Source organism: Wasmannia auropunctata, unplaced genomic scaffold (assembly GCF_000956235.1).
Source record: "Wasmannia auropunctata unplaced genomic scaffold, wasmannia.A_1.0 LD334174.1, whole genome shotgun sequence".
Lineage (NCBI taxonomy): Eukaryota > Metazoa > Arthropoda > Insecta > Hymenoptera > Formicidae > Wasmannia > Wasmannia auropunctata.
In genome coordinates this window covers 91,118-110,792 of record NW_012028716.1, presented here as the reverse complement: position 1 = coordinate 110,792, position 19,675 = coordinate 91,118, and the positions used below count along the sequence as shown (strand labels likewise).

At 33.8% G+C, this 19,675-nt stretch overlaps 3 protein-coding genes across 5 annotated transcripts in view; 1 reads left to right on the top strand and 2 right to left on the bottom strand.

Annotated features, from left to right (window-relative positions):
* Positions 1-10,910, top strand: part of LOC105459622 (facilitated trehalose transporter Tret1-like) — a 32,005-nt gene extending 21,095 nt beyond the window's left edge. For all 3 annotated transcript variants that reach the window (XM_011705796.1, XM_011705794.1, XM_011705795.1), the window contains exons 3-7: positions 3,587-3,718; positions 6,017-6,140; positions 6,366-6,539; positions 6,881-7,269; positions 7,456-10,910. In XM_011705796.1, the coding sequence (XP_011704098.1) occupies positions 3,587-3,718; positions 6,017-6,140; positions 6,366-6,539; positions 6,881-7,269; positions 7,456-8,037 (1,401 nt within the window). In that variant the 3' untranslated portion in view covers positions 8,038-10,910. The remainder of the gene's footprint in view (positions 1-3,586; positions 3,719-6,016; positions 6,141-6,365; positions 6,540-6,880; positions 7,270-7,455) is intronic.
* Positions 1-13,676, bottom strand: part of LOC105459623 (RING-box protein 2) — a 47,397-nt gene extending 33,721 nt beyond the window's left edge. Inside the window, exon 1 of the mRNA XM_011705797.1 lies at positions 13,204-13,676. Coding sequence (XP_011704099.1) covers positions 13,204-13,357 — 154 coding nt within the window. The 5' untranslated portion in view covers positions 13,358-13,676. The remainder of the gene's footprint in view (positions 1-13,203) is intronic.
* A 1,995-nt stretch (positions 13,677-15,671) lies between these two features.
* On the bottom strand, positions 15,672-16,488 carry LOC105459629. The gene is made up of 2 exons (XM_011705806.1): positions 16,204-16,488; positions 15,672-15,993 (listed from the first exon to the last, which is right to left on the bottom strand). The coding sequence occupies exons 1-2, from the start codon at positions 16,394-16,396 to the stop codon at positions 15,722-15,724; spliced, it is 465 nt and encodes a 154-aa protein (XP_011704108.1). The 5' UTR covers positions 16,397-16,488; the 3' UTR covers positions 15,672-15,721.
* Positions 16,489-19,675: the final 3,187 nt, after the last annotated feature.

Below are 19,675 nucleotides of genomic sequence, written 5' to 3'. Positions count from 1 at the left end.
ACAGTAGTATGGCCACACGTGCGGTCCGTCAGATATTACGTCACTCTGCATTCGCGCGCTTCGCAAAATTTGAAGTTTAAAATGTTGTAACACGTTATCTGTCTATAGAAACTATCGTATTTTCCGTGTAAAAACCGTAATTTTAATAAATTAAAAATAATAAAATCAAATCTATAGAAATTACTTCTCTAATAAAATCATGCCTATATAAAAGTTACTTCGTAATATAGACATGTACTTTCTCTTTTTCTTTCATAGTAAATTGTAAGATAATTAACAAATTACTATTTAATAATTAATACTCAAATAAGTAAACGAACAATTGTTTTATTATATATTTTTATTAATTAAATTGAAAACAATTTTTTTATTCGTTAATGAAGTTGTTATATCTATTTACGTTTTTATATTAAATTTTTATATTCGCAAATATATTAAAAATATAAAAATAATAGTAGAAATAGTTCTAATATTATAAAGCATTTTTTTGTAGTTATTGAAATAATTCTTGTTATAGTGAAGCTATTAAAACATTCGTACGCGAATTGGAACATTTTCGCATACATATTTTGCTCCATAATTATATACACACAGTTTAATAATTCCATGCCGTCTGTTACGCGATCGAAATGGTCGGTACAATAACAATTGTGCGAGAACAAAAAAGGATGAATGAAAAGCAGACGCAACCCTGTAACGAATATTGCAGCCTTGCATAACGCTGAACACTGGCACTTTTCTTGCGGTTGCCATCGATATTCATGGCCAATGACATCATAGGCGCCGCCAGAATTATTACATTATTTTGTATTATGTGGAAGATTAATTTATTTTCGTTTACATGAACTGTGCATGTCATTAAACATAGATGAAGCAAGTTTTATACGTAGAAAAAAGACGTGAAATTGTATGTTGCAATAATAATTGCTATAATCAGACTAGCTATAATCAGATCTTTAGGTTTCTATTAAAGAAATGATAATCTGTTTAATAATAAGGCAAACAAACACACATCGACATTTACTTGTAAAATTGAAAAATTGAGAAATTCATTAAACGTTCTAAATTTTAGTTTTTAAAATTTGCGTCAGTTGGATAAAATTTAGGCATTGAACAAAACGATTGTTACGTGCGTTATTAGATTGGCGCAAAAAGTAGCTAAAGAATCCGTTATGATTAACAAGGAGACATTCTATTTATATATATTTATCGTATATCATATATAAATTCAAGAAAAACATTTCAACAATTAAGAAAATGCTAACGCAATTTTTAGCTGCTTTCTTTTCTTCGCTATAGCGAATTTGCTGCGGAGTTAAGATAGTGATAATTCTAACCGAAATAACGGAAATAGGAAAACAACGAGTAACCCAGTTTTGATGTTGATTGAAGAATTGATAGACATAGTTAAAATAACGCTCTTGTTATTACATTAAACATGAGTTGAAAGAACAATAAAATACTTAAGTCTTTATTGATACAGTACACATACTCGATGTATGCTGTATCAACAAACTCTTTATTATCAATATATAGTCTTTATTGATTCAGAAAACACAATGTATCAATAAAGAATATATGTAAACATGTAACAGAGAATATATAGTATGTTATGTGCATTATAGATTCTATAAATTCTTTAGTAGTTGTCCCTGATAAAATTTTCGTAGATATTCTATGCTACTTTCCGTCAAAAAATATTCTAAATCATTAAATAATTAGACAATAAATGTTCTTGAGATATTTTTACAATCCACCGAAATTTATGACTTGACATTATCGTCGGTTCTATAATTTCCAATATTTGGAAACGATGCAAAATTTTTCAACAAGAATATAGAAAATATGTTAATGTAATATACGTATGTATTTTCAAAAACAAGACCGAATCAAAACAAAAGTTTCTTTAATGACGGTATTCATATTGAAACACACGAGTCACATATATACCTATTATTATCGAATTTTGAAATTGCTGCCATAAAAATATTGTATGTATATATGCAAAGATATATATACATGTGCTCCCTTTCAACCCCCCGCTCGGAATTGGAACCGCGTGTCGCCTCAAAGGCGTGAACGAAGGCGTTTTGTCAGTTTGACGTATCTGCGATCATCTGATATGGCAGTAGCGATCTACGAAGTTCTCAACGACGTGGCTTACGAGGGGAAGGGATGCTGGGGGCCGGCCCCCAGCATCGCTCTCTATATAAGATCACCCGGCGCGGTCCACAAGTGTCAATAGCTTGTACTATACTGTGACATCGAAAACTTCCATTCGCGATCAGTGCGCGATCGATATCCATTTTGTTGATTAAGCCAAATCAATATCCGAATCCGATCGGAGATATCGATCTCTGACAGTCCCCACGCGCGCAAGAGTGAGTTTCTCGTCTCTCGTCCCGAACACGGGACCCTCGAAGGATCAAGGCTCGATTATTCGATTTCTTCTACAACCGCGTTTGCTAAGATTATTTAAGACTATTTACCTGATACGAGAACACAAGTTTCCAAAATTGAGAACTTTTGGATTGAATCTGCCATCGTTATTCGACGGAATAAGCAGTAATGATGTCCTCCGCAATTCGGACAGATTTCTGATTGGAATAAATTCACTTATTGTCAGTTTACCCTATTGGGTATTCAGACAATATCCAAAACAATTCTCCGATATTTTGCGATTCTGATAGCCTTTACATTGTAATTGGAGAACAATGCCGTTTGTTTCATCGAACAACGATACATTAAATCAATACCAAAATCTCATTAATTGGAAAATTGTGTTTGTAAATGAAATTACAAAATAGTGTCATAATAGGTTCCTCGATCTATTCGTAATCATGAAGATTCTCCTACGAGCGGACACTTATGTAAACATCGAAGTGCCGGTAAACGCGCCTGCAGTAAAATGTACAATCACACAGGTAAAAGCTAATAGACCGAAATTTTTTGTTTGTTTTTGGTTTCTTCTTCGGAAATTTTCTGAACTTCTTTGAAGATAAGAAAATATTTTTTTTTAATTCTAAAGTAATTTCTGAAGTATATAGATAAATAAAAATACAATGAGAAAAAAAAATGTTTTAATATAGGATATCCAATAGATCATGATGTAAATAACTAGACGGCGATTTTTCGTGTAAAAACATGAATAAAAACATATACATGATAACATTCTGCAATTTTCGAGAAATATAATCTTGATGTAATTCTTAGATCAAAATAAACAAATGTTACGTATAACATCTTTGGTATTTTAAAATACTTATATTTTACATAAATAATAATTGCGTGCACGAGAGGGAAATATACTCGGCAGCGATATATAATTCGTATGTTAAAAAAGAAAAATCATGTAAATATCCTCGCAATTTCTACGTGATCGTTTCTTCTCTGTGCACGACAGGTTTACGATTGCATTTATTCGGGTGTCTATTGACAATCCGCCTTATCGATTGAATTTATTCCGGCACATTTCTTCATTTGAGATTTAAACGGGTTTTTAATTTTATACTAATGTACATCTGAAGAGTTAAAGCATGTTCACGTTCTTTGTACATTTTTCATATTGTTTGCAATTTGTTTGCAGATATTGGCTGCGTTATCGGTGTCGTTGGGCTCGATGCAGATCGGCTATTCGTCTTCCTATACATCGCCAGCACTAGTGTCCATGCGCGATAACAACACCAACACGACGAATTTCGAAGTCACCAAACAGATGGTGAGTCCAGCAATCGCTGAATTTTTTTTTATATAGTATAATTCAGATAATCCTTAACTCATCTACTTAAACGCGTTGAAAATTTATTGTACAAAAAGACAAATCGAGCATAGGTATGCTTTGCATCCGTGTATTTCGGTAAGTTTGTAAAAGCTACGTAGACAAGTGAGCTTCGACGAGCATTTTCATAAAAGCGCTCAGAATAAAGTCGCAATATCTCCGAACGCTCCGACCGTGAAATCATATGGAGGATCCGATTTTAATCCGGAAGTGGAAGATTGTGGGAATCGGATACGGTTTCTTGAACATCTACCGCCAATTATACGTATTATCCGTTTAGCGGTAGCGTAAGAACAACTACTTATTCGTGATTGATTATTTTCTGCGGAGAAGTTTCTTTTCAAAATCGCTGGATATTATACTTTTATTTAATTTGAATTCAGATCAGTATCTGCGTTCTTTATCTATGCACATTATTTATAACAAAAGTTACTAGTTTTTACCATCTGTATCTTATTATTTGAAGTTACCAGAGAATGTTAAACGGGTATTTGTGACATCATTTTTTTTTTTTAGATCGTCTAGATCGCAAACTAGATATCGCGATAGCGCACGTTTCTGCGCCCGTTTAAAGACATTTTAATTAAATTCATGATGTCAAGGAAAAATCCGACGGAATTGTTTATCGGCGACGCGTTGCGGATCAATACGAAGTGGAAGCCGATGCTAAACGTCCGATGACAAACGACGTAAACGCGTCACTTATAAATTATCGCGAGCTACGCATGCGTATGAAAAGGTACGACCTTCGCTATTCGAAGGGTCAATGGATAATTAAAAGGTTTAACCTCAAGTGCGTCATTGGCGCCTGGTCAGGGGCACGATGACCTGATTGCGATCGTATTGGCGAAGGAGACGTTGTGCCCCAGTGGCCGCGAACGCGATTGGTCACTTTGTCGGACACGCCGACTCGATCGTAAGTGTCTCAACGTCGTGACGATATCGGAAATTGATTCCAGATATGTAAGCGAGCGTAGAGATGCTTCCGTATCATATTCAAAAGCGAGCGTTCACGCCTCAGATGAATCGCGATGTAGAACATATATATGTGTCTCGGGATGCTCCGCGTTAATATATTATTTGAGAGCAAAAGAGAATAAAATTATTATATATTAATATTTTTTTAACATACCAATATAATTATTTAGGGGGATATATGCGTATTATTATATTTAAGAATTAGAATACTTTCTAATGAGAGATTAAAGTTAAATTACATTGGTGAAAATGAACACTATATAATTAATGGATTCTCTATGCAATGATATTTTACGATTGCTCCGAAAGATATTAAGATTTGAGTAAATTTATCCTTAATCTTCAATACAGAATATACTTTTATCTCTATTAATAGAGGAAAGCATAATTACCTGATTGCGCAAATTAATTTTTGTAATACCTCCCCCAAAAATAATATATTTCTAAATATACATTTTTGTTTAATGAACTAAATAAGTAATGTAAAATTCATAAAATATTTCTAATAATTAACTGGGTTTAGTCATTTTCTAATAATTAATTAAAAAATGATATTTCGTTAAAAACTATCATATTAAGAACTGCCAACTGTCCGTTACGCCAAATTATTTTGTAACAATATTATTACAACAATTATTCTACGTTTAGTGGCTCGATAAATTGTGATAAAGATTTCGTAACTCGCTTCTGCGTTGCGATAACTTAATTAAAACGCACGACAACGAATGAGTAACCGAAATGATCGATGGTTGCCCTTCGCAATTGTTTTCCTTGACATTTTGCGGCTTCCCGACCTTATTTGTATTCGAAGGATCTGCGATGAATAAAACTATGTTAGTATTGCTTCGATATACACCGCTGTTATTCGAACGATGAATTTAAATCGTGGATTGTTAATATGCGCCACATGATATATACTCGACCTAAATCTTATTCAATTCTATGCCGAATAGCTATAGTAATTTTAACAATTACCATATAGAGTACACGGAATATTAAAAAAAATTATATTAAAAGTTTAAGACATTACATAATACATTCAGGCAGATTTGAAGTTTATTAATTTTTTGCATTAATATTGCTTGCATGTATATACAAAATGTTGTGCAATTAATTTCAAAATAAACTTTAGATATCCAATTTAATACTTAATTTGACAATTAGAAACTTGAAGTAAATGATAATGTCCAAACAAAATCTTTTTAAAAATCAATTAAAGTTTCATGAATTATACATCACATTCCAAATTTTGTGTCACAGGGCATGTGGATCGGGTCACTTATGCCGCTGAGTGCACTTATTGGTGGTATCGCTGGAGGGCCGCTCATCGAATATATAGGAAGGAAAAAGACGATACTTGGCACAGCGTTTCCATTTATCGGAGGTAAGATTGTCGAAAGCACGAAAGAATTTTTATGTAATAAAATATAATGTATTGAGTCGACGAGATATAATGAGCGAACTATCCTAATACCTAACGTATCATATAATTGCTATTACTATCTTCCATCAAATTATTTTAATTGACTACACGTAATTTCCCTTATATTCCGAATTTCATTGTACGTTAATGATGAACCGTTATATGATGATGTGATACTTGTTACAGCGTGGATCTTAATCGCGTTTGCTGACAATATCCCAATGATTTTGGCTGGACGCGCAATATGCGGTTTCGCCGTAGGTGTTGCCTCTTTAGCGTTACCTGTATACTTAGGTGAAACGATACAGGCAGAAGTGCGCGGTACTCTTGGTTTAATGCCCACCGCTTTTGGTAACACCGGTAAGTGAAACAAAAATTTTTTAACTCTGCTTGATTTAAACGTGCATGGGTTACGTTGCTAAAACTTTTTTCAGCCTAAAAATACCTATTGATAGAATTGAAAGTTTCACGATTTATTTATACGCGTTTAATAAAACGTCATTAGAAAATATCAATGTAGATATAAAAATATTAAAATTCTTATTTACCCGAGAAAGAAATTAATATGATATTTAGATATTTAACTTATTGAATGTTGTTCAAACATAAAAATAAATATATATATATTTATTTTTATATTTTATTATATATATGTAAATTATGTCCTATAAACTCATAAAAGCTTCATATTCAATGCGCAGGAATATTACTATGCTTCGTAGCGGGTATGCATATGGATTGGAGACAACTGGCGCTGCTGGGAGCGTGTTTACCGTTACCATTCTTGATTTTAATGTTCGTAATTCCGGAGACACCAAGATGGTACATCTCCAAGGGGAAAGCAAAGATGTCCCGAAAATCTCTTCAATGGCTTCGCGGTAAAGATACAGATATAACGGATGAATTGACGATGATCGAGAAAATACATCAGGAATACCTCGACAGCGAGCGAAACGAGTCTCAAAATACGATTTCGGAGTTGCTAAAGAGTAAACATCTCACACCCCTCCTCATTTCTCTGGGACTGATGCTGTTCCAACAAATGTCCGGTATCAATGCGGTGATATTCTACACGGTGCAAATCTTCCAGGTACGTATTAGTCGATAATTTTCTCTATTGGCCAATATTCGATCATTTTTAAACAATAAGTTTCAATTAAATCACGAAAATGAGATGATGATCTGATGCGCGAAATAGATGCCAAATAAATGTTCAAATTTTGAAAAATACAAGCCGGACAATAAATCAACAAACAACATTCTTTTTGTCATTCAGGACGCTGGTAGCTCAATCGACGAGAATATCTCGACCATAATTATCGGCGTCGTGAACTTCATATCCACCTTCGTGGCCGCGTCTGTGATCGACAAGCTGGGCAGAAAGATGTTACTGTACATAAGCGCCGTGTTGATGGCGCTGACTCTCTTCTCCCTCGGCGGATTCTTCTACGTGAAGTCGCTGGGCGTGGACGTGTCGGACTTCGGCTGGCTGCCGCTGGTCAGTCTGATCATATACGTAATAGGTTTCTCGCTGGGCTTCGGACCGATTCCTTGGCTGATGATGGGCGAAATCCTGCCCGCCAAGATCCGCGGCTCCGCCGCGAGCATCGCGACCAGCTTCAATTGGTTGTGCACCTTCATCGTGACGAAGACCTTCGAGGACGTCATCGGTGTGATCGGCGCGCACGGCACCTTCTGGATGTTCGGCATCATCGTCGTCGTGGGCTTCATCTTCGTGATCGTCAGCGTGCCGGAAACCCGCGGCAGGTCGCTCGAGGAGATTGAGAAGAAATTTACGGGCCCAACTAGAAGGATGAGCGCGGTCGCCAATATGAAGCCGACGCCGATGTCGTGCTAGCTGTTGTACTATCAATCGCGGCTCGCGACAAAGAGGCCCGTTCGAATGAGAAATAGGACTCGTTATAGTGTCCTAAGGGAAAGATTCCCTTACAGATATGCTTTCCCTTAAAGGGAAGTTCGGAGGTTATATCTTCTCTCTTCCGTGTCAAAGAGAAGCGTATCTGTTCTTCTTCCTTGGCTTGTTCTATCTTGTTCTCATTTCTGAGATCTTCGGCTCGCTTTCGCGAAATCTACTTGTTATAATGGAGTTTGAGCAAGAGCGATTTGGAGATAACCGATAAAGAATCGGAAATCGATTGTAGATCTGAATAGCATATTGAAATACGCGGACGAAAGCTTCTCATGAGGTCAACATCTCTTTAAACGAGTTGAAGAAGCAAAGCAGGTAAAAAGTCCCAGTCGGTTAAAAGATTTATCGCAATAGCGATTTCTAAGAGCTTGAGAAAATCGATTTAAAAAAAGATTGACTAAAGTAATTCCTCGATTATACTTCCAAACTGGTAATTTTACGATACAAATAAAACTGTCTTCGTTCATGTGCTTCTTCAATTAGCCTCGTGAAACGTGACTTCGGCAGATTTCGCTTTGACTTTATTCATGTCCAATGCGAGAATCAGAGCTAGCGAATTAGTGCCAACCTTGTCGAGAATCCAAATTCTGAGGCCAATTAATTAGCTTCGTGAGATATAAATGTGTTATACGCTTTCCCACCGGGGAAATGTGCGCGCGATATGTGACTATCAGCTGTTGACTAGGTGTGTAGTTGCAATTGTTTTTATTACTCCCGACAGTCCTACAAGGCCTACCTCAAGTTGATATCGCTCTATTAGAGTATAACAGATGATACTATCGTTAGAGGCGTACGCGTAGTTCAACGCTAGTCGCGCGCGAGCGCGCGCGTTTTTTTATGGCGTAATTTGCGTGGGGCTGTGGTACCGCATAGATTCTGTTAATCGTCACGTGCACCTTGAATTTGAGAAGCACGAATAATGTACGTACTTATATGTGTATATATATATTATATGCCGACCAAGAAGCCGGTCTTTCGAACAGGGGCGAATTTCCCACGCGACAATAAATTTTAAGACCAAAACCGCGTTCTCGTCATCATAACTGTAAATTGTAAATAATCAGAGAGATCTATACGTTATAGCGTATCCACGTCCGAAAATCGTCGTTGCTGTCTTCAATCGTAACGAGAACAATTATTTTTCTATTGCCTCATTTTTTTCATTTTAAACAGAAATTTAGAGACAAGAGAGCGAAAGAGAGAAAGAGAGACAATTGAGCTATGATAGTAGTTAATCGGCAGAAGAAATTGATCGTAAGTGGGACGATATGATTCCAGCAGCCCATGATCGCATATTATCGTAATCTTCGCATTAAACAAATGACGCTTGGTATCGGATGGCTGTTATACCAATGTGGAATGTGATTTTAAATGTACGTACGATAATTTAAGCGTTACGATATATGGCAGATATATATTTTTATTCTCTGAAGCGAAGGATTAGGAAAAGTGAAAGAGCGTAAGTAGTTGTAAAGCCAAGATGAAGTCTTACGAGTTCTTAGTCTACGTAAGAGTAGCGTTGGAGGAGAACCTCAGACAAATGTAATATAGTTGAATCGCCTATGTTCGAAAGTTAGGGTAAAGCTGCGTCGGGCACCTGACCTGAGTGTTCCCGGTCAAGTAATTTTAACTATAGAACAATTCGCTGGCAAATTGTTGTGAGAAATATTATTATAGAGGAACTATTTATACATTTTACTTAACTTATTGATATATAATATATTTATATATTTTTTTATCAACAATTTATCACTTATGATAAATTGAGATTATTAAAAAGAGTATACATTTAAAAAAATATATTTTACATAGTTTTTATAGTGATAAAGTTCAAAAATTAAAATAAATCAAAATTGATTTTAAGAAATATATATCTTTAAATTTAGATATTAAAGAAATTTTTAAGCGTTTAAAAGACACCGGCATTGCACTTCGCGTCTTTCAAACATTTGTATTGCTTGTATGAAGTGAATATTTAACAAATTGTATCCAATGTTAATGCTATATAAGTGGTAGCTTTGTTGTTTATTCCAATTTACTGCATGCGAGACCGGGTGCACTCACAGTATGTTTGGCACAGCGCAAACTAAATAACATATCATAATCGACAACTGACGAACACGTTTTGGAAAAACGTGAAAATCGCGCGAGTATACGTTTTTTAAATAAGTTTATCAAGAGTGTGCTTGTAGTTGCGTGCGTCCGAGTCGGATTTCATTAGTAACGAATCTCGTATGCATAGGTAGAAGTGTAAGGATGAGGAAACGTCGTGGCGGAACGTTTCTCGTAGTTTCTTTTCTCGCTCGCGCACGTTAAACAGGGTTGTCATTTGCAGCGCGCAGTCTCGTTTTTAACATTAATGTAAAAAAAAGTACCGCTCGAACAAAATCCACGGAAATCTCATTTTGAAATTGTGAAAATACCGCTCGAACAAAAAAATCATTTCTTTGCGATTGTGCAAAGTTCAATGTGTGTACGACTCACTCTAATAATATCATATAAAGCAATAAGTGTACAATTATCTTGTTTTACGTGAGAATTGAGAATTAACATTAATTACTCTTCTTCGTAGTACAACGACCAATCACGGCATTTCTTCGTTTCTCATATTTACTGTTTTATATTTGTTGCTACTATAAGTAATACCTGCCGCTTATTCATAAGCTATTTGCCAAAGCACAATGAAGATGGCGGAATATTTTTGATAATTTAATACTCATGTTAAGTTTACGAGTAATCTATAAGTTATTATGTGGTATGATATTTTAAGACTATCTATACATAAAATGATTTATGTAAAATTATTGTTCCAATCTTTTTTACCCTTCTTCCAATATTCTTATATAATTAACAATGCTATTCAATTTTTTCATTAGACAAATACGCGTAATTACGAATACTCTAATTAAGTAAGAACAAGATAAAAATTATAATAATGCTACATAATGTACAGAATGTACAAAATTCACAAATTAAAATAAGTTCTTGTAAAAAATACGAAAATTCTCGCGAAACTAATAAAAAAAATTTCTAAATAAAAGAAATAATTTTTATTTCAAATATTAGTTTTTAGATCGGCCCATCACAAGCAACGATTAAATAGCCATGTCTTATACTTTAAATAATATTAATTATTAAAGCACAAGATATTGTGTTATTATATTGTACACATACTATCATACAACAATGTACTCTATAAAAGTATCATAATTGATTGATAAAATGTTATATAATATATGTTCATAAAATGGACAGCAACATAATTTTTTGTCTAATATCTATGAACCTATAAATTATCTAATCACTAAAATTCATAAACATTATGATCGGCTTAATCGGCACCTATAATCGGCCAAAACAGTAAGTATATATACTTTAAAAAGTATCTTTCAAAATAAAATAAAGATCTCGGCGACTTTTATTATTCAATTTTTCATAAAAGTTTTTGTGATAGCGGTGTCTTGGTGTATGAATTTTTAAATGCCCTCTATATCATCATGTATTAAAAATATAAAGCTTAATGTAGAACATTAAGAGATAGAATATCTTTTTATTTTGATCTTCAGCAATTTACAATTTCGATTTTAAGTTATCAGTTAATGAACTGTTAATCCATCTAAAAAAATTACAAGATATTTAATAATTATAATCGTTAATAATTATGTTTAAATATATGACTCAATAAAAAGTAAACATTCTATAATCACTGTATACAGTGATTACACTGTTATGGGCATACTCAAGATAGGGGCAGCAAAAGTGTTTTCTCTCCCCCTCCCCTCCCAAATGTTAACAAGGAAAATAATTAATTATAAAAATTACTTTTATGATAAAACGCTCATTGATCATAGTCTAAAATTATAATAACGCCAACTATTTGGCCAATATCACTGTGACTTTCTGGAGGACGTTTTGCAGTTAAATACTAAGTGTTGCAAGTTTTGTGCAAAGATAAATTTTTGCCCTCTCTAACAGAAATTCTAGATACGCCTAGGGTAACTGTCCCTATGTGTCCTGTACATACCTACTAGTATGCTTTTATATTTAAATAAGTCATAAAAATAAATCGGTACAAATATATAGACAAAGTATTTTTTTGATTAAGTTAATATGTATTAACTTTCTAAAAAAAAAATACTTTGTCTATTTATTTGTACCAGTTTAGTTTTATGACTTATTTAAATATAAAAGCACTAATAGGTACAAGGCACACTAATAGGGACAGTTACGCTATGCTATTATATTAATGTGCAAGTAAATGTACTTGTAAATATATGGAGGTTTTAGTATGGCAGCTTTAAGTATAGAAACACACACATGAATTTATAAAAAAACGATATGACTAAAGTTGTCTATAGATACACTGTGATCACAAATAGATACAGATTGACCTTCTGGCATCTGAGAAAGTCAAATCTGTTAGATACAGAATGTTGCAACACGTCTGCTATAAATTCTATCGATAAAATACCAGCAAAAATATAGCATAATCTATGAATAAAATAGTACAATACATTGCTTAAAGAAATTAAATAGAAACTGTCATTTCTTAATTATTTAAATCATTTAATCATTAAATAATCACGTAATGTCCGATTCCGCTCAATTTTCGCTAATAATCCGATGCAGAACACTTAATGCATTAACACAATTGACTGGTCAGTTGATTGGTACTGACACAGGTACCAATCTGCTGCGACATTCTGTTCGAATTTGCTCTGGCAAATTGCTAGTTTTACTTATTGAGCTATAAAATATCTAATGTTCATTTCTACCAACATAGATTAATTTTATTCTCAGTTAAACTAAATCTTCATTTATTTCTAATTCTTAGAATTATAAAAAACAGATGAAAAGTAAGTTAAACTAAGATTACAGTGTAATCTACACTGACGGAAATGGATATAATTAACAACGTTTTGCGTTTTCGAGTAAATAAATATAAATGAATTAATTCTCATTGCGCGAATGTGACAATTATGATCACACAACGTAACGCAACATTTGCCGTGACGATAAATACGTCTGTAAAATATATAAATATAGCGGGGAAAATGAGGCGGAAAAGTTGACGAAAACATAACCAAGACGTACCCATAACCTGCACTCTGCAAATGGCACATGTGTCACACTCGACGTCCCAGCTCCACATGGCCACGGCGTTCCACTTCTTCAGAGTGAACATTTTATCGTTCTTCTGACTGTCGCCGTCGATCCGATCACCCGGGTCCTGTTCAGAATCACCCATGGCTTGAGATGGTTTGAGGTTAGAAACGCAACTAGGAGCAACGCGACGTAAACGTAAACCGATCACCGCGAGGTTAACGCGATCAACAGCCGCGCCTGGCGCCGTCGTCGCGGGACTCACGGCACTCACGCCAGTCACGCCAGAGAAGGATGAGAAGGATCCTCTCTGCTCACGCCAGTCACGCCGACGCCTCAATGAGGCGGCCTCATGCAGTCACGCCAGATCCCTCTCTGGCGCGACCGGTGTTACGAGTTCTAGCGTCAGAAACTCAGAACTAGTCACAACAAGCGGTGATAAAAGCGGCAAAATGGAATTTAATGATGAAGTGAGTAAAATATTATTTAATGGAGTAATTATTAATGAGTTTAGTAATTACTCTAAAATCATTTTTCCAAAAAAAAGTATGCAAAAAAGTATGCAAAAGTATGAAAAGTATGCAAAAATATAGATATATCAAGTATAGGTATATGAGGTGTTATCTCTCTAAGAATAACTTATTAATATAATTTAACGATATTAATAACTTAAGAATATATATATATATATATATTAATTATTTAAGTGAAAAAAGTTATTCTTACAAATTAAGATACTCAACCAAAACAACAGGTTGCAATATCGTCAAAATAACGTTAAATTAACTCATAGCTGATCGAAAAGTGACTTTTAATAATCATTTTAACGTCATTTTGATGTCATTTTGATGTTATGATGACTTGTTGTTTTAGACCAGAGCCGAGTTTAGAAATATAATAGTCCACAATGGCGTATGCATAATATCTCCCTTCAGGGGATGATTGTACCAAATTTTCAAAATAGAGGTCTGAGTATTATTTTAAGCAGAATAATTACGAGATGAAGAACACGTAGAATACTGGGGAGAGTGATGTTAGATGTAAAATGTACAGGGGTGGCAGCTCGTTGCCTGGTAAATTATCTCCTTTTGTAACATTTGACTTCTATTTATTTTTAGAGCTATTTTATGTGACTCTATAGAGATGTTGCGTTACTCCTGCTCCCTTATGAGTAGTGGATATTAAGCAGAGCTAGAGATTAAAAATAATATGCAATTCAAGTGTGGGATGCTTTGAGACTAGCATATCTCGTGTACTGCATACATTATCGTTGAGACGTAAGATCTAACAAGTGTTTTATGTAACATTTACTAACTTTTATTTTAGATACAGCGGCACAAAGAAATTTTGATGTACTCCAAGAAGAATAAAAAAATGCCGAGAGACAAACGTGTATTGTGATCTCTGTACCTGGACTAAATGACTGGGCAAGGGAAAGGGAATACGAGCACACGGATGCCTGATATAACCAACATGCAGTAACAGTGTCAACAAAAGGAGCCTGGATGATGACAACTTATTGTTAGAGGAAATGGATTGCTTGGAACCAGTTACAAAAAAAAAGAGAAAGTCTCGGCGGATAACAGTGATTCAAATACGAGCGGTGCTCATTGCAGTACAAAAATTCAAAGTACATTGTCGGAAGATCATATATATATTGAATTTTCCAATCCTGATCGATGGAGGAAAAGCTTGAATAGTGAAGGTGAATTGTGCGAAATATTTTAAAAACACATTTGCGCACCTCTCTGATACGCATTTTTCTCAGTTGGCACTATCTTATGTGTACTTTTCCGATTTACAACGAGACTGTCTTAAAATTGAACCAGATTATCGATGTAATAGGATTTATATCGCTGGATTCAGTATTAAGTACAATTCATGACGGTTCAGACGATGAAATAGACGAAGACTGAAATACGTACTCATCCACTAATAAATCAATTAATAAATTAATTAATCAATTAATAAATTTATTCGCGCAGGAATACATTTTTCCATGCTTTAATAATTATATGTTGTCTAATTATATGTTTCTACATTTGAATAATCTGTTGTAAATTATTTATGTCCGAAAATTAGAAAACAGCAGAATCTACTGTTACTTGTATACCATCGTTCAAAATATTAGAGTACAAAAAAATAATCCTTATAAATTTTGGGACAGTTTTCGTGATTCGAACATATATAATTTTTCATCTAGATTATTTGCTAATTCTTCCACATTTACTTGCTCCTTTCGATACTGTCAAAGTAAAGTTATGTATAAGAAACGTTTAGAACTTGTAAGTAAAGTTGACAGTAAAGTCTGCATGGCATAATCTCTGAAGTTACATATGTTTAGAAATATTTTGTATTCTACTTATAACACTTGCTCTTTTACTACATTTATTATTTTCAACTGTCTCTTTCTTCTCTCCGATGTCTGAACACTTATTCTTATTTTTTGTATGCTGCAGTTAGAAAACATATTCCTGTGTCACCCCATGCACGCGTTTGCCCCGTTTCGTCAAAGACTCTCAACGGCGTTCGTGTCATTAACCCTGAGCTGTTCTTCACGTCTTCCCTCTGGACACGTTCCACGACTCTTTCTGGCGGCTTGAGCGTACTTCTTGGAAAGCGCAACTTCTCCCCTCACTCCTGGAATGTGGCCTGTATAATCGGCGGTCTCCCCTTTCTGGGGAGATATGATAATCTGCAACGATGACAATAATTTTTGTAACCTGATTAACTCTGCTTCGAGCCTCAACTTTTCAATCAATATTATAACTAGGATATATTTTTGTTATAAAAACTTTTCAAGAAAATATTATCTATGTATTAAGTTGTTGAATAAATTTGTTAATCTTTATTAGCTGTATCTATTTGTATATTTTCTTTTTAACTTTATACTTTTTATTTTAAATACTTAGAAATAAACGATTAATGATTGCATTTGAAGTAACGCGATGTTGTTGCATTGTTAGATTAAGTAACAAGAGGTAGGAGTACCGTAGGTTTTTCTGTCTTTGCCATGATCGTGATCGATTTCAATATCCACATTGTCTGCTCTCGCTCTGGACAGAAGATTTCTCGGATCTGTTTGTTCGGCATGAGTCCTCATCGCTCGTCTCGTTGCGCTCTCAGCTTCATTTGCTCCTCGTGAATTTGCACTCTTTCGCATCGGCTTCCATGGCTCTCTCATGAAGGATAAGCCGAATCTGCTGCTGAAGCCAGGAATGTATCTTGCAGTGAAACGGAACAAATGTCAAATATAAATCTTCGTGGATGAATGCATCGTATAAGATATAAAAAGCCATCTAGTCAAATCCATTTTTGTATTAATATCGAGATGAGAAAAAATCCATTTTTTATAAATGTTTCTTTTAAAAATTAATCTTGTCAATTAATATAATCAATTATAAAATATCAAAATGTGAATTTTAACATGTATTACATGATTCCTTATATACCTTTTGTATAAATTAATTTTATTAACAGGTTTTTATAGAGATTAATTTTATAAAGTATTATCAAGCAATTACAACGTTGTTAATTCTAGAAACAAAATTAATAAGAGAAAAATTTGAAATATAAATAATTTTTTATTTTAATAAATAAAGGAAATAAAAATTTTTTAAATCCACCATACTATATTATAAAATTTAATCGATTGCTTTTTTATATTGATAGTAAATATACGTAAAATAACAATGCTATTTTATTGCAATAATTATTTCTGTTGTAATTGTGTATCTTTTTTTTAGACTCGATCATACAATTCTCGAAGGGTGTCGCGTTTTGCATTTTCTGCATAATAAAATTTGCTTTATTTGCCTATTTCAGGCAATCGAGAGCACTACTCGAATCAAATGACGCCGAGACGCCGAACAAAAACGATCGATTATATACTAAAAATTTTGATATATCGGCTATTTATTAATTAATATACACGCTTATTAATAATACGCGGGATTTACACACGTTTAATATTGCCCCTCTCGATCTCTTCAAGCGGTCACAATCTTTAATTGACTCGCGTACACCGCGCTATCGTTGTGCAGACGCCGGAAACCGGAAACAAAAATTTCAGTCTGCACAATGCACGCTTTGCGGGGAGTCGCGGACGCGTAGGACGTTGAGGGGAGTTGAGACTTGTCGGCCGCGAATTATGTGCGCGACGTACTTATTTAGCAAGTACGACCGCGATTAATCCGGTCTTTGTCAACCGTGAGACGTGAAATCGGCATGCGGGACATCGTTGACGCGTTCCTTCGATCGAAAACGATCGACCGACGAATCGGGGCGACGCCATGTTTTTTGCATACCGTGTCCCGCGAGCGGATCGCGTGATTTCCGCTCTTGAGTGATAGAAATTTTGCGACCCATGGTACGAAAAAGCACGATATCTTTTTTAATATTAATTTCACGGTTTCGAGTGATACGAACTTTTGTTAGAATTCTTGAGGTGCTACTCAGAACTGTCGACAGAACTGCCGGAACTGTTAAAAATTTTTTCGCTTTCGGGTACGTGATAGAAATTTTGCGACACGTACGAAAAAGCGCGATATCTTTTTTAATATTAATTTCACGGCTTCAAGTGATAAGAACTTTTGTTAGAATTCTTGAGGTGCTACTCAGAACTGTCGACAGAACTGCCGTAACTGTTAATTTCACGGCTTCGCTCAAAAAACTTATTAGTTTTTATTTATATTTACGAGAAAAATATACCTGTTAAGTATTTATTTAGAGAAATTATTATTTCGTAAAGTGTTATTTATTTTTTGAACGCTATTTTATAGAGAATACATTTGTATTTTTATAGATTATTATTCAATCTTCGCTGCTGCGCAACATACTGGTGAACACTGGGAGTATTTTTTATCTCTATTTCAAAACAATGAAAGGTTGACAGAAAAAATACATTAGTTACGTACAGAGTAAGTCTTTTCTTGATGATTTAAAGTAAGTATGATTAAATATTAATTCTTAGTTATATTCTTTAATGAGCTGTCTACAATACGTCGTATGTCAGTTCGTAAGCTGTAAATCGTAAGAATTGACGAATCACAGTTGAATGTAAGAAAAATATTTGACTACGATTGGTTAATTCTCAATTAGTGTGATATGAGTAGTGACTAACGGCTTATTGTGGAAAGCTTCTAATACATTTTAAAAGGCTTTTGTTATTGAAATTTTATGAAAATCTTAAGCAAATAATCAAACTAACGTCTACATCTTTAGAACAATTTTAATTTACGAAAATTACAAATTGAAATATTGCTATTTAATAAATTCTAAAGTTTGTTCTTATTTATCGTGATAGAAATTGCAGAAGTTTGTCGTAATTTTTATAATATATTTTCTAATTGTTTTTAAATTCGTAAATTAATTAATAAATACTTTACAATACATTATATATTATATTTATTATGGATTTATTTTTATTCAAATCTTCGAGATACTGTCCTGTAACTTTTAAATTTAATGTTAATCATTATTTGATATTACAGTAGATATCAACAGACTTTTCTTTCTCTATCTCATTAGTGATTTAAATACCGTTTCTACGGTTTCTATTCAGCTGTAGTATTTAAAATTATATGAAGGAAAGCTCCTTGTTATATCCAAATGGCAAATATTTTTGTGACGATTCAGGGCACGAAATGATATAGCACTCCAAAATGACTACGGCATGTATATAATATATTACATAATGAATATTATAAAAAGTGAATCATTTGATCTAAAATTTAGATTATATTTACCGAATCCTAATACTTGCGCAATTCTTTAAAACCATATTGTCCAACAGTTAATGTAGGATAAAATGATTGCATAGGATAATCGACATCAAGAAACAATAGATTTTTAAACGCATTTGCGTTAATCAAACTATCGCTCAAATTCAAATTCCATATATAATCATGTTAAGAACGGAATAAAAAAATACCGATCGAATTGGCTCGTCGGAATCTTTACATACATATTTATTGTACATATCACATCCATGGTCGAAAACCTTTGGTACACGGCTTATATCTATATTTTGCTTTTGGATTTTTCCACTTTGTCGTGTCGTTAAATTTATTTTTTAGACAAAATTGGTGTACCAAACGTCGACATGTATTACAAATAACTATTATGCGATCACTAAAATAATATTGACAAATATCTAATTTAATGCAATTTGAAGACTCTAATAAGAATTCCGCTATTATATTTTTAAACTCGGCTGGTCTAAATTTTGGATTGAATGATTCACTTTTTATAATATTTATTATGTAATATATTACATATACTTTGCAGTCATTTTGGAGCGCTATATCATTTCGTGCCATGAATCCTCACAAAAATATTTACCATTTGTATGTAACAAAGAGCTTTCCTTCATATAATTTTCAAATGCTGCAGCTGCTTGTTTCTTATCAGGACTTGCTAAAAATGTTGAATCTATGTGTAGAATTGTACTATTTTACACTAT

Coding starts and splice junctions, on each gene's coding strand:
- LOC105459629 (XM_011705806.1), bottom strand. CDS start 16,396: ATGAGAGAGCCATGGAAGCCGATGCGAAAGAGTGCAAATTCACGAGGA. Junction 15,994..16,203: donor CAAAGACAGAAAAACCTACG/GTACTCCTACCT, acceptor TTTTATAACAAA/AATATATCCTAGTTATAATA.